This window comes from Taudactylus pleione, unplaced genomic scaffold, assembly GCF_031769625.1.
Source record: "Taudactylus pleione unplaced genomic scaffold, aTauple2 ptg000493l, whole genome shotgun sequence".
Taxonomy (NCBI): domain Eukaryota; kingdom Metazoa; phylum Chordata; class Amphibia; order Anura; family Myobatrachidae; genus Taudactylus; species Taudactylus pleione.
In genome coordinates, this window is record NW_028284895.1 from 1,011,727 (window position 1) to 1,025,493 (window position 13,767).

The following is a 13,767-nucleotide window of genomic DNA, read 5'->3' on the forward strand; positions in this document are numbered from 1 at the left end:
ATTCCGTATTTTGGAATATGTGCATATCATAATGAAATATCTTGGGAATGGGACCCCAATATACACACAGAATACATTTATGTGTTATATACACCTTATATACACAGCCTGCAGGTAATTTTATACAATATTTGCAATCATTTTATGGCTCAATCAAAGTTTGTGTACAGAAATGAAATTCATTTATGTTTTATATACACCTTATATACACAGCCTGAAGGTCATTTCATACAATATTTTTAATAATTTGTGCCTTAGACTAAGTTTGTGTACATTGAACCATCAAAAATCAAAGATTTCATTATCTCAGTCATGCCAAAATTATACCGTATTTTGGAATATTTGGATATGGGAGACTCAACCTGTAACACAAGGATGAAAATCGCTTATTCGGGTTCAGTCATGCACATATATTTCACTGCGTCAGTGTGAAAACATAAATTATAAAGGTGTATTTCCTGCATAGAAAAAAATCACCCAACAATTCATATAATATAGATAAGAAATATCTATGCATTAAGTAGAAAAGACACATACAGAAAAACAGGCAAAAGTGTGCATACAGTATACAGTGCATGTATAGGGTGACACGGAAATGTACAGTATGTGAAGCGGGAATATGGTGAATATTATAATGAAGTATAAATAGATTGAACATAAATAATTACTGTATTAAATAAAGCATTGTGCTTATTGCTGGTAGGAATAATAATGATAAAAGATGTACAATATGGATAGTTGAAATAAAAAGAAATGAAAAGCATTTATAAGGAAAAGAAAGCAGAAATAGAAAATAATAAGTATTCTTTCCGCATGAGAAACCACTGAGGAAGCAGCATTTTGTTTGAAATGCCATATAGCATACTCTTTATCTAGTTCTGTTTTCTATTCCTTAATAATACTTGCAGTTTTTATATTTATCTATAGTATCTTTCAGCTGGGGGATGAGTTACAATTCTATCATATTGCCAAGGAGCACCCTGTATTGTGCTCTAACCAGGATGTGGTCAAAATGCCGACGGCAGGGAAGCCGTCTGACTAAATCCCAGCGTCTAAATCCCGACACGGGACTAAAGTCAGGCGTCAAAATCCTGAAGCCCGTCTAGATCCCGATGCCAGAATCTAGACAGACGGTCTCTCGAATGAAGGTAAGCCGGGCAGTGTTAGCACTTCGCCATGGTGGGGGGGGGAGGTGAAGGGTTAGGTTAGAGAACCCCCGGGGGGACTTATGGTGCATACACACGATCAGATTTTTCCTTCAGATATGAACGATAACAATTTAAAAATCGTTCAGTCGTTCATATCTGAAGGAAAATCGTTCATATCTGACATGCCTGAACGATGGACGATCAACGATGCGCGTTCCCGTTTGTCAGATAACGATATCTGACATCTGATGGGTTTGCAGTCAGACTTGGACGATTCCATTCATTTTAATGCAGTCAAAAATCGTTCAATCGTTCAAATCGTTCAAAACTTTGGTAAAATCGTTCAAATCGTTCAAATCGTTCAAAACTTTGGTAAAATCGTTCAATCGTTCAAATCGTTCAAAACTTTGGTAAAATCGTTCAAATCGTTCAAATCGTTCAAAACTTTGGTAAAATCGTTCAAATCGTTCAAATCGTTTAATCGTTCAGTCGTTCATCTGACAAATCTGACAAATCTGACCGTGTGTACGCTCCATTAGGGTTAGGCAACACCCTGGGAGAGTTAGGTTTATGGTGTGGGGAGGCCCACCGGGGGAGGTTAGGGTTAGGCACCAACCTGGGAGAGTTAGGTTTAGGGTGCGGGGAGGGGGGGTTAGGTTAATGCATCACCGGGGGGGAGGTTAGGGTTAGGCACCACCAGGGGGAGGTTAGAGTTAGGCACCACCCTGGGAGAGTTAGGTTTAGGGTGCGGGGAGGGGGGGTTAGGTTAATGCATCACCGGGGGGGAGGTTAGGGTTAGGCACCACCAGGGGGAGGTTAGAGTTAGGCACCACCCTGGGAGAGTTAGGTTTAGGGTGCAGGGAGGGGGGTTTAGGTTAATGCATCACCGGGGGGGAGGTTAAGGCTAGGCACCACCAGGAGGAGGTTAGAGTTAGGCACCACCCTGGGAGAGTTAGGTTTAGGGTGTGGGGAGGGGGGGTTAGGTTAAGGCACCCCCAGGGGGAGGTTAGAGTTAGGCACCACTAAGTGAGGGTTAGGGGGAGCAGAGGGGAGGGTTAGGGTACTTACCACCCCTGTCGGGATCCTGAGGGTTCGGGCTTCCAGTATCGGTATGTAGTCTGCCGGCCTTTACATCCGGCGGCATTACATACCGATTCACTCTAACCGCGTACCGTACACAGAGAGTTACAGTTATTATTATAACACTAGAATGATACGTCAGCATGTTAGAGATTTGCTGTACATTTGGGACTGGAGATAACAATAAATGCAGGATGTACAGTATATCGGTAATATGGCCTCCTATATAACACACAGGATATTTCATACATTACATTTACATCTTCACTTTATTATGTACGGATTCCTTATAGTAAAATTATTATTTTAAGATAAGGCTCCACATCTGTTAGGAGCTGATTCTGACCCACACAGAATACTAATGTGACTATATACACACATCTCCACGTGTACGCATCGCGGCGCCCACTGTCATTCCATCCACTGGCGCAGCCATCATCACTAGTATCAACAATACCCCAATGCCAGGTACAAGAGAGCCGCCTGTAACAGACGTCACCTCGGCATACGTAGGACTCAATTCTGGCTCCACACCCATGAGATGGCTCATTTATATACACCGACCTGAACCCCCCAGAAAGGGGTATATTTACTAAGGTGCGGGTTTTTAGAAGTGGTCTTGTTGCCCATAGCAACCAATCAGATTCTACTTAACATTTATCTAGCACGTTCTAGAAGGTAATAGCTAGAATCTGATTGGTTGCTATGGGCAACAAAACCACTTCTAAAAACCCGCACCTTAGTAAATATACCCCAAAGTACCAAGACCCGTCTGACTCGGGCTCGCCGGGTGACGTGCCATGGAGCGTATATTTGCTGCAGCCCCATGCACAATTGCCAAAAATTGTCTAGCTGTGGGCGCATATGGCACTGCCTGTGTGTAACTCAGAGTCAAGCCTTTAATCTACAGCTGGAGAAATGTTGCAACCTGGTGCTTCTTACCACGGAGCAGTATACCAGGTTACACGGTGTCACCTTCCGTACACATCACATGACCCATGCTTTAGGTAGGCTCCAAAATCAATGTGACTTCCCGTGTATCTCACAGTAGCTTCATTATAACAACTATGGTGTAGAATAGAGGAGATTCCCCCAGTACAGGGCATTACCTCTGTGCAGCTCGGTATAAATACGTCATAGGTGCCAGTCTTGGTAGCAAAAGACTTTCCAGGCATCCAGCTTGAGATCAGAGCGTTTGTTTCAGTTTTTTGACATGATGTCCGACCTACGGAAGATGCGCCCACATAAAATGAGCAGCTTCTAAATATATGTTTTATTAGATAAATATTTCATCACTGTTTGATATGAATGCTGTACTTGATACTTAACACTTATCTTATAAACTTTCTCTCGAGAGGTATGGGATATTTTTTATCGTCATTTTCCAGTAGACCACGACACTAATGCAATGTTTCCGTCACTGGGCCTTATTCGCAAATTCCCAATTATGTGCGTTCCCGGAAGCGGGGGCATGTCCGCCCCTTTTTCCAGGAGTGACGAGCCCAGGGACTGGGTCGACCGACGCAGTGTTCTGGGCTCGTAAGCTGGCCAACCTGAGTAAGCTGATGCACTCAGCTGGCTGGCGGGCCCAGGGGCGCCGAGAGGGGGGGAGCGGGTACAGTTTACCCAGGTCCGGGCTTCCAGAGGGGCCCGGCGGGGGCCCGGGTCCGGCGCCGCCCCCACCTCACTTCCTCCCTCTGCAGCAACCCAGCACACAGCGTGTGCTGGGCTGCAGTGGGAGATTGCTTGCAGCTGCTAAGCAGTAGCCACAGCAATCTCCTATGCCTGAAGGGGGGAGCGATCACACTGATCGCACCCCCCTCTGGCTGTGCGCTGGGCTGAGGGGCACACAGCACCCCCTCCCCGACGCGGAGCGCCGCTTAGCGGCGCTGCAAAACAATGTTGTTTTTGTTTTGTTTTTCAAGGGGGCGTGGCCACGCCTCCCGCGATTAGGCCACGCCCCCTCTTTACCGGGGCCCCACGTGGCTCTCTACGCCCCTGGGCAGGCCCAGCCGCTGTCCACCATCGACCACTGATGGTCACGATGGTGATCCCAGCCTGCGACCTCCGTCACAGTGCTGAGCTCGCAAATGCACCAGGGGGTGTCATACACCTCCTGCTGAATTTGCATAATAGCAAGGACTTATTAAAAGTATCTATGCACTCACTAAATGTGAATACTAAAGATATACTGTTTTGACTGTGGAAACACAAGTTGTTGAATCTCAAGAATCCACCTGTCTTCAGGTACAGATATTCAGATACATTTAATTGATTATTCAATTGTAATAGTAATAATTTGTAAATTGCATTTATTGATATTTGTTAGTGGTCTAAGAAAAATGGCTTTTTTATGTGCCAAAGAGCTGATAAATCCTATTTAAGAAAAGGAATATTAAATTATTTTTTATTTTAGAACTGTGTGTTAGCACTTTTCATTTTTTCCATATTTTATATTCCATTTATACGGGGACTGAGTAATGCCCTTGTCATTGAAAGCAGCAAACGCTCTAGTTCTATGTAAATTTTATTATTATTGGCGCCAACAATGCATCATTTTTTGTCAATTATTTGCAAAGCTGCCTGTGTGCAGCTTTGCAATTGCGATCCTTGCTGAATCACCCCTCACTGACCGCTAATTTTCAAAAGTCTGTTTGGTAGAGCAACCATTTTGTTTTGTATTGTGTATGTAAAGGAATATGTTCCACTTTTCAGTATTGGCGGCGCCAACGACAAACAGATGTTTGACTTTGCACAGGGTTCCTCTGATTGGTTGATTATATCAGCCAATCAGAGGAGCCCTGTGAAAGCCACAGCCACAGTCACAGACTCCTATGCAGGCGTTATTGCAGCTTTTCCCATCACTGCTGGACACTGTAAATTCCCCACCACATTATTAGACCGGTTTGGGTTACCATGTAGTTTAACGCACCCTGGAAATTCTAAGAAGGAGGACACCTACATTGGATGTCATGTTATCAGCAGTACTGTGACAAAGGGCCTGATTCAGACCCGGTCGCAAGTGCTGTGCGCTCACAACCGGTTCGATGGTGGGCCAGTGCGCATGCGCACGATGGAGCCAGCTCCGCCGTGCGCATGCGCGAGACCCGGATAGCGACGGGCACTCCGTTGCTCCGGGTCTCGCAACAAAGGGGGCGAGCTGTCGATGTTGAGTGACAGCTCGCCCCCTTTGGTGGGCAGGCCGGGGGAGTGGCTGCCCAAACAGAGGCGTTCCCATGTGAACGCCTCCGTTTGGGGGCGGCCCCACTGACATCACGAGTGATGTCAGTGGGAGAGAATTTGGCTCTGTTAGAGCCGAAATCTCTCTGGGGCTTGCAGCAACGAGACCCTACCACAAGGGACTCATCGCAAACCCGATGGTCGCGATGGTCTTGACCATCGCGACCATCTTCCTGGCCGCTCGCTATAGCTGTGGGTGGTCACCCACAGCTATGTGAGCGGCCAGGAGGCCGCTCTAAAAAAAAAAAAAAGGACCGGCCCTGATTCAGAGCGAGTGCTCTGTCAGAGCGTCCGGCTCTGAATCAGGGCCAGAGTGAGTTTAAAACAAAATGGGTGGCTTTTGATCACATGATAAGGTGTGCCTGTATGGCTGGGGCAGGGAGTGGTGAGGTGAACCTGCCCAGCGGTGACCTACGGTAACATATACTAGCTAAAAACATGCCCTTGCCATGCCTGACCTCTCTGCTATAGATATTTTATACCAGTTCCTTTATATGCAGAAGACTGTGGGCCTGAGGTGCACGTAGTGTCAATGCCGCACGCGAGTGGCCGACGTTTTCAGTCTGCGAATGCGACCGAGTCGCACTGCCCATGTCCACCTTTAAATCAGGTCCCATATGTATATCTCTGCTATAATGTAAGTTAATGTATTGTTGGTTTTTATTATTTTAATTGTAGTAAAATACAGAATATGTTCAACAAAGTCTTACATTGTGGAGGGCTGGAGGGCTGCTTGACTAGGGAGCCAGTAATGTAGTTTCCTTCATCATCCACACACCAGTAATGACCTAAACAAAATACATGTTGTTATGTTACCAAACATTATGTAATGTTTTTACCAGTTTTTTTTCTTGCAGACATCTTACGTGGTCTCGGCAGGTAAACGTGGTCTTGTCAGGAGAGACCGCCACCAAAATAAGTATAAACAATTCCCTACAGCACAATTTTACACTTCTGTGAATGTTATAGGGAATCAGTATTTAATGCGGGCGGCTGAATAGCTGTCGGATCAAATACCGTCAGCGGAGCCCTCGACGGACCTAATTCCCGACTGGGGCTGGTAAGTAACCTAACCCTCAACCTCCACCCCTAGTGCCTAACCCTAACCTCCCCCCCGTTAGTGTCTAAACCTAACCCCCCCTTCCCACACCCTAAACTTAACTCTCCCGGGGGGGTGCCTAACCCTAACCCCCCCCTAGTGGTGCCTAACCCTAATACCCCCTTTCCCTACCCTAACCCTCCGGGGGTTTGCCTAACCCTAAGTCCCCCTGGGGGTCCCTAAACCTAACCATCCCCCCCACTGATAGAACCTAAGACACCCGGTTTACCTATGTTAGGTATCCCAGGTGTCGGTATTTTGTAGTGGGGCTAATTATAGGTGTCGGGATTTCAATGCCTATCTTTAGTCCCCTGTCGGGCTGTCAGTGTCGGGATATCGGCGGACGGGATAGCGCCCGTCGGTATCCTGACTGCACCCCTGTTATAGAATGACACAGAGAATAATTAAGTATTTATACTCACCAGTACCCTGATAGAACTGTACTGGTTCCCAGTTCCCAAATGCATCACATTGAGGGGTGTACGGGAGGTCTAGGAACCCTGCGGTCTCCTTGGAATTAAATCTGCTCTGCCAGAAAAACCTAAGGGCTGTATGGATGCAAGTAACAGATCCAGGATTAATATGCAGGAAACTTCTCAGTCAAAACACATATATGACAAGAAAACAAAGTGTAAATACATGTATCAGGCAAAAGTATCAAACACAGACCTATGCAATCTGAGGTTCGGCAGCTTTTATGGAACTACAAGTCCCAGCGTACCCTTCCAACAAGTTGTGCTGGAGTGTGACTCTCCAAAACCATTTGAGATAAGCAGATTGTCTATTTCTGTTTCAAGTAGACATTGTAAGTGTTGGGAATCTGGGATAGCAGCATGACAAATGGGATAACAGCAGCAGCAACCACTACTGGGCCAAAGTCCTCAATGGTCACCCCTATACACCGTATAAAAGGCTAAAGATAGGTAACACGTCCAGATGGCAGGTGTTGCTTAAGGTGGAGTGATGGGAAAAGGCCCAGCTCAGATTTTACCCCGTTGACCAGGGATCTTCTGCTGGACAAAGGCCTACAGTACTCACATAAATGTTATATTGTACCACAATTGTTATAACCTTATGTAAAAGGGGCAGAACAGGGCATGAGGGGATCATGATAACAGAACTCTGTGCCCAGGCCTCAAAAATGGGGAGATCTATCAAACTTTCTAAGGAGTGAAGAAGTTGACCATAGCGACCAATCAGCTTCCACCTATCAATTTAAAGAATGTACTTGCTAAATGCTAGCTAGAAGCTGATTGGTTGCTTAGGGGGTTCCCCTAAGTCCTAGTTAGACCCACGCATAACACATATATAAATGTCCCAGAGGATGTACTTGAGTAGGCAGCGAGTTGCAGGGTATGTGTTTCTGTACTCCAGAACCCCTCAGATAACGTAGACCATGACTTGTATTCCTCTGTGTACAGCAGATCACTCGGTGACAGGCGTATCCCGTTCGCCAGTAAGAAGCTGTAACCTATAGGGAAATGTGAAGCATTCGATGCGATAATTATGTTCTTGGCCTCTTCTATGAATTGCAATGTCTTCCGTTTCGCTGATTCACACGTTCCGGGACCTGTAGGGACAAATAAGATGGACTATAGAGGGGACGCAACACTTGCCTGTAGCATAAAGCGCCATGTTCTATGGTTAGTCAGTGGAGTTTATCTCATCTCCTTCTCAGTTATAGAAAAATAAATTCTCTTTTGAGCATTTATATTAGAAGCACACCGATAATCTTTTCGGCGTCTGAGGGTGGACAGTCAAAATAGCCTTATTATGCCTCATATAAAGCAGCAACCAATTACTTAGATAATCATAAGTTATAATATTCTATGGGGTCTATTTACTAAGCCATGGATGGAGATAAAGTTGACGGAGATAAATTACCAGCCAATCAGCTCCTAACTCATTTTTCAAACACAGCTTGTGACATGGTGGTTAGGATCTGATTGGCTGGTACCTTATCACCGTTAACCTTATCTGCATCCATGGCTTAGTAAATAGACCCCTGTGTTACTGTACACATCTGTCACATGATCAGTCTTTATAAATATTTTCTCCTCCTCCGTCTGTCACAGGCTGGCCGGCAGCCTGGATTCCTGATTGTCTGGTTTTGTATGACGGATCACCCTTAGGGCCAAATTCAATTAATCGCAAACTAGGTCATGCAACTTTTTCCTATCCAATTACAAATCCCCATTAAGTTAACACAGCTTTCAGTTGGCAGCTCCTGACTGGGTGAGAAGTACAGCAAATCCTTATTTTATTGTAAAAATGACACTCCTCCTAATGAGCAATGATGTATCTAGAGGTGTTTCCATAATAAAATCTGGCTAATAAAGACAAGGAATTGTTCATGTATCTTTCCCTTAAAAGTTAAAAAATAAGTTACATGTATTAATGATGTGGGACAGGTATGTGGAGGTGTAAATGATGTGGGACAGTTATGTGGAGGTGTAAATGATGTGGGACAGGTATGTGAAGGTGTAAATGATGTGGGACAGTTATGTGGAGGTGTAAATGATGTGGGACAGGTATGTGGAGGTTTAAATGATGTGGGACAGGTATGTGGATGTGTAAATGATGTGGGACAGGTATGTGAAGGTATAAATGGTGTGGGTCAGGTATGTGGAGGTGTAAATGATGTGGGACAGGTATGTGGAGGTGTAAATGATGTGGGACAGGTATGTGGAGGTGTAAATGATGTGGGACAGGTAAGTGGAGGTGTAAATGATGTTGGGACAGGTATGTGGAGGAGTAAATGATGTTGGGACAGGTATGTGGAGGTGTAAATGCTGTGGGACAGGTATATGGAGGTGTAAATGATGTGGGACAGGTATGTGAAGGTGTAAATGATGTGAGACAGGTATGGTGAGGTGTAAATGATGTGGGACAGGTATGTGGAGGTGTAAATTATGTGGGACAGGTATGTGGAGGTGTAACTGATGTGGGACAGGTATGTGGAGGTGTAAATGATGTGGGACAGGTATGTGGAGGTGTAAATAATGTGGGACAGGTATGTGGAGGTGTAAATGATGTGGGACAGCTGTGTGGAGGCATAAATGATGTGGGACAGGTATGTGGAGGTGTAAATGATGTGGGACAGGTATGTGAGGTGTAAATGATGTGGGACAGGTATGTGGAGGTGTAAATGATGTGGGACAGGTATGTGGAGGTGTAAATGATGTGGGACAGCTGTGTGGAGGTATAAATGATGTGGGACAGGTATGTGGAGGTGTAAATGGTGTGGGACGGGTATGTGAGGTGTAAATGATGTGGGACAGGTATGTGAAGGTGTAAATGATGTGGGACAGGTATGTGAAGGTGTAAATGATGTGGGACAGGTATGTGAAGGTGTAAATGATGTGGGACAGGTACTGTATGTGGAGGTGTAAATGATGTGGGAAAGCTATGTGGTGGTGTAAATGATGTGGGACAGGTATGTGGAGGTGTAAATGATGTGGGACAGGTATGTGGAGGTGTAAATGATGTGGGACAGGTATGTGGAGGTGTAAATGATGTGGGACAGGTATGTGGAGGTGTAAATGATGTGGGACAGGTATGTGAAGGTGTAAATGATGTGGGACAGGTACTGTATGTGGAGGTGTAAATGATGTGGGAAAGCTATGTGGAGGTGTAAATGATGTGGGACAGGTATGTGGAGGTGTAAATGATGTGGGGCAGGTATGTGGAGGTGTAAATGATGTGGGACAGGTATGTGGAGGTGTATATGATGTGGGACAGGTATGTGGAGGTGTAAATGATGTGGGACAGATATGTGGAGGTGTAAATGATGTGGGACAGGTATGTGGAGGTTTAAATGATGTGGGACAGGTATGTGGAGGTGTAAATGATGTGGGACAGGTATGTGGAGGTGTAAATGGTGTGGGACAAGTATGTGGAGGTGTAAATTATGTGGGACAGCTGTGTGGAGGTATAAATTATGTGGGACAGGTATGTGGAGGTGTAAATGATGTGGGACAGGTATGTGAGGTGTAAATGATGTGGGACAGGTATGTGGAGGTGTAAATGATGTGGGACAGGTATGTGGTGGTGTAAATGATGTGGGACAGCTGTGTGGAGGTATAAATGATGTGGGACAGGTATGTGGAGATGTAAATGATGTGGGACAGGTATGTGAGGTGTAAATGATGTGGGACAGGTAAGTGAAGGTGTAAATGATGTGGGACAGGTATGTGAAGGTGTAAATGATGTGGGACAGGTACTGTATGTGGAGGTGTAAATGATGTGGGAAAGCTGTGTGGTGGTGTAAATGATGTGGGACAGGTATGTGGAGGTGTAAATGATGTGGGACAGGTATGTGGAGGTATAAATGATGTGGGACAGGTATGTGGAGGTGTAAATGATGTGGGAAAGCTGTGTGGAGGTGTAATGATGTGGGACAGCTGTGTGGAGGTGTAAATGATGTGGGACAGGTATGTGGAGGTGTAAATGATGTGGGACAGGTATGTAGAGATGTAAATGATGTGGGACAGGTATGTAGAGATGTAAATGATGTGGGACAGGTATGTGGAGGTGTAAATGATGTTGGGACAGGTATGTGGAGGTGTAAATGATGTGGGACAGGTATGTGGAGGTATAAATGATGTGGGACAGGTATGTGGAGGTGTAAATGATGTGGGACAGGTATGTGGAGGTGTAAATGATGTGGGACAGGTATGTGGAGGTGTAATGATGTGGGACAGCTGTGTGGAGGTATAAATTATGTGGGACAGGTATGTGGAGGTGTAAATGATGTGGGACAGGTATGTGAGGTGTAAATGATGTGGGACAGGTATGTGGAGGTGTAAATGATGTGGGACAGGTATGTGGTGGTGTAAATGATGTGGGACAGCTGTGTGGAGGTATAAATGATGTGGGACAGGTATGTGGAGATGTAAATGATGTGGGACAGGTATGTGAGGTGTAAATGATGTGGGACAGGTAAGTGAAGGTGTAAATGATGTGGGACAGGTATGTGAAGGTGTAAATGATGTGGGACAGGTACTGTATGTGGAGGTGTAAATGATGTGGGAAAGCTGTGTGGTGGTGTAAATGATGTGGGACAGGTATGTGGAGGTGTAAATGATGTGGGACAGGTATGTGGAGGTATAAATGATGTGGGACAGGTATGTGGAGGTGTAAATGATGTGGGAAAGCTGTGTGGAGGTGTAATGATGTGGGACAGCTGTGTGGAGGTGTAAATGATGTGGGACAGGTATGTGGAGGTGTAAATGATGTGGGACAGGTATGTAGAGATGTAAATGATGTGGGACAGGTATGTAGAGATGTAAATGATGTGGGACAGGTATGTGGAGGTGTAAATGATGTTGGGACAGGTATGTGGAGGTGTAAATGATGTGGGACAGGTATGTGGAGGTATAAATGATGTGGGACAGGTATGTGGAGGTGTAAATGATGTGGGACAGGTATGTGGAGGTGTAAATGATGTGGGACAGGTATGTGGAGGTGTAATGATGTGGGACAGCTGTGTGGAGGTGTAAATGATGTGGGACAGGTATGTGGAGGTGTAAATGATGTGGGGCAGGTATGTGGAGGTGTAAATGATGTGGGACAGGTATGTGGAGGTGTAAATTATGTGGGACAGGTATGTGAGGTGTAAATTATGTGGGACAGGTATGTGGAGGTGTAATGATGTGGGACAGATATGTGGAGGTGTAAATGATGTGGGACAGGTATGTGGAGGTGTAAATGATGTGAGACAGGTATGTGGAAGTGTAAATGATGTGAGACATATATGATGAGGTATATTATAAATGATACGGAACATGTACTGTATGTTGAGTGTTGCTTTAATGGGAAAAGGTTTTCTGACCTTTCAGATGGGAGCTGCAAGGCGCTTTTTCCAACCTTTTACAAACTTGTATAAACACACTTACAAATCACTATAGAGACATCTGAAAGTCCCCCAAAATATTCTAAGTACTTTTCTTTGCTGTATATCATTTTTACATCATTTATAAAAGTTGCAAAAATAAACCATTTGGCAACATGTAACGGCCTCCAAAACTTTACTTATGGCCACTAACAGCCTCGTACACTGTTCTGCTATCATATCTGTCACTGTTTTGGGGTTTCCCTGCTCTTTCATCTACTTCACACAGGTCGCGGACTGCAGAGCAAACACGCGACATTGCTATAATGTTATTTTCACGTTGGCTGTAAAACCTAACATTTGCCGTATAGACAATTATGAAGAGTTTTACTTTGTTTTAGGAACTGTCCAGTAATTTTAAACCATTATACATGAATCATGCTTTCTGTTATGTCCTGCGAGTTGCAGGCACAAACGCGATTTCGGTGAGTGCGTCTGTATTTTTAAAGCAGCAGTTATTTAAAAGGTTAGTTATTATGCCTTTTAAATTGTTGCTGCTTTAGAATGATGACCGTGCTTGCAACTTGCAGGCTACTGCATAAGGCCCAATGACTTACATTTTGGGGGCTTGTGTGACACGGTTTCTGTTCCTCGAAGCTTCTGTCCATCCTTATCAACACACCAACAATTCCGTTTCTCAAAGTGTCCAAGCGATACAGAAAAATCGCTGGATGACCCTGGATAGTAAGTGAGACTCATGCTCAACAGTCTCCAGAAAATATATGGGTTCAGCAATACATTAGCTGATGGCAAGGTGGTCACATTCCCAGCCAAGATGTCTTCTGGAACTTCACTGAAAAGGGAATATTTGGTGAAAATTGGGAAGACATTTTGATGTCTGTTATCATAAAGCGCCTGCACAAAGGTGGTAAAAATCTGTGATGAAGACTCTTTATATTTCAGTAAAACGCTGAGAGTTTCAGGGAACGAGGCATTTTCGTTCTGAGTTGTCCACCTCTCGTATAATTCAAAGGCTTGCTCAGTTGGGCCGCTGCACTGCACCATCTTCCATTCTCCACTAGGGGAGCACTGCGGGATATAAACTTGTTCGGGTTGTGTAGGGGGTTTAGACAGCAGTGAGCTTGTGGCCTGTAGGAAGGCTTTGTTGGCAGCCAGCTGGCAGTAGCTTGGGCCTAGTAAGAAAAGGAAAAGAGGTCGTTACAAGATGTCTGCCAACAGTCCCCTTTTTTTTATGGGAAAGCCATGATTCTTTTACATATCAGAGCGACCTACCAGAAAAGGAAGATGAGCTCCACAAAAGATGGTGGTTGGGCTAATCGGGGTCTTATTTTGGTAGACGGAAACAA

The 13,767-nt window shown here is 44.9% G+C and overlaps 1 protein-coding gene across 1 annotated transcript in view; it reads right to left on the reverse strand.

The window, feature by feature from the left end:
- The window catches only part of TG (thyroglobulin), a 326,211-nt gene that overhangs the window by 281,786 nt on the left and 30,658 nt on the right, over positions 1-13,767 (reverse strand). Inside the window, 5 exon segments of the mRNA XM_088449710.1 lie at positions 3,338-3,453; positions 6,179-6,256; positions 6,990-7,115; positions 7,898-8,137; positions 13,018-13,593. Coding sequence (XP_088305836.1) covers positions 3,338-3,453; positions 6,179-6,256; positions 6,990-7,115; positions 7,898-8,137; positions 13,018-13,593 — 1,136 coding nt within the window.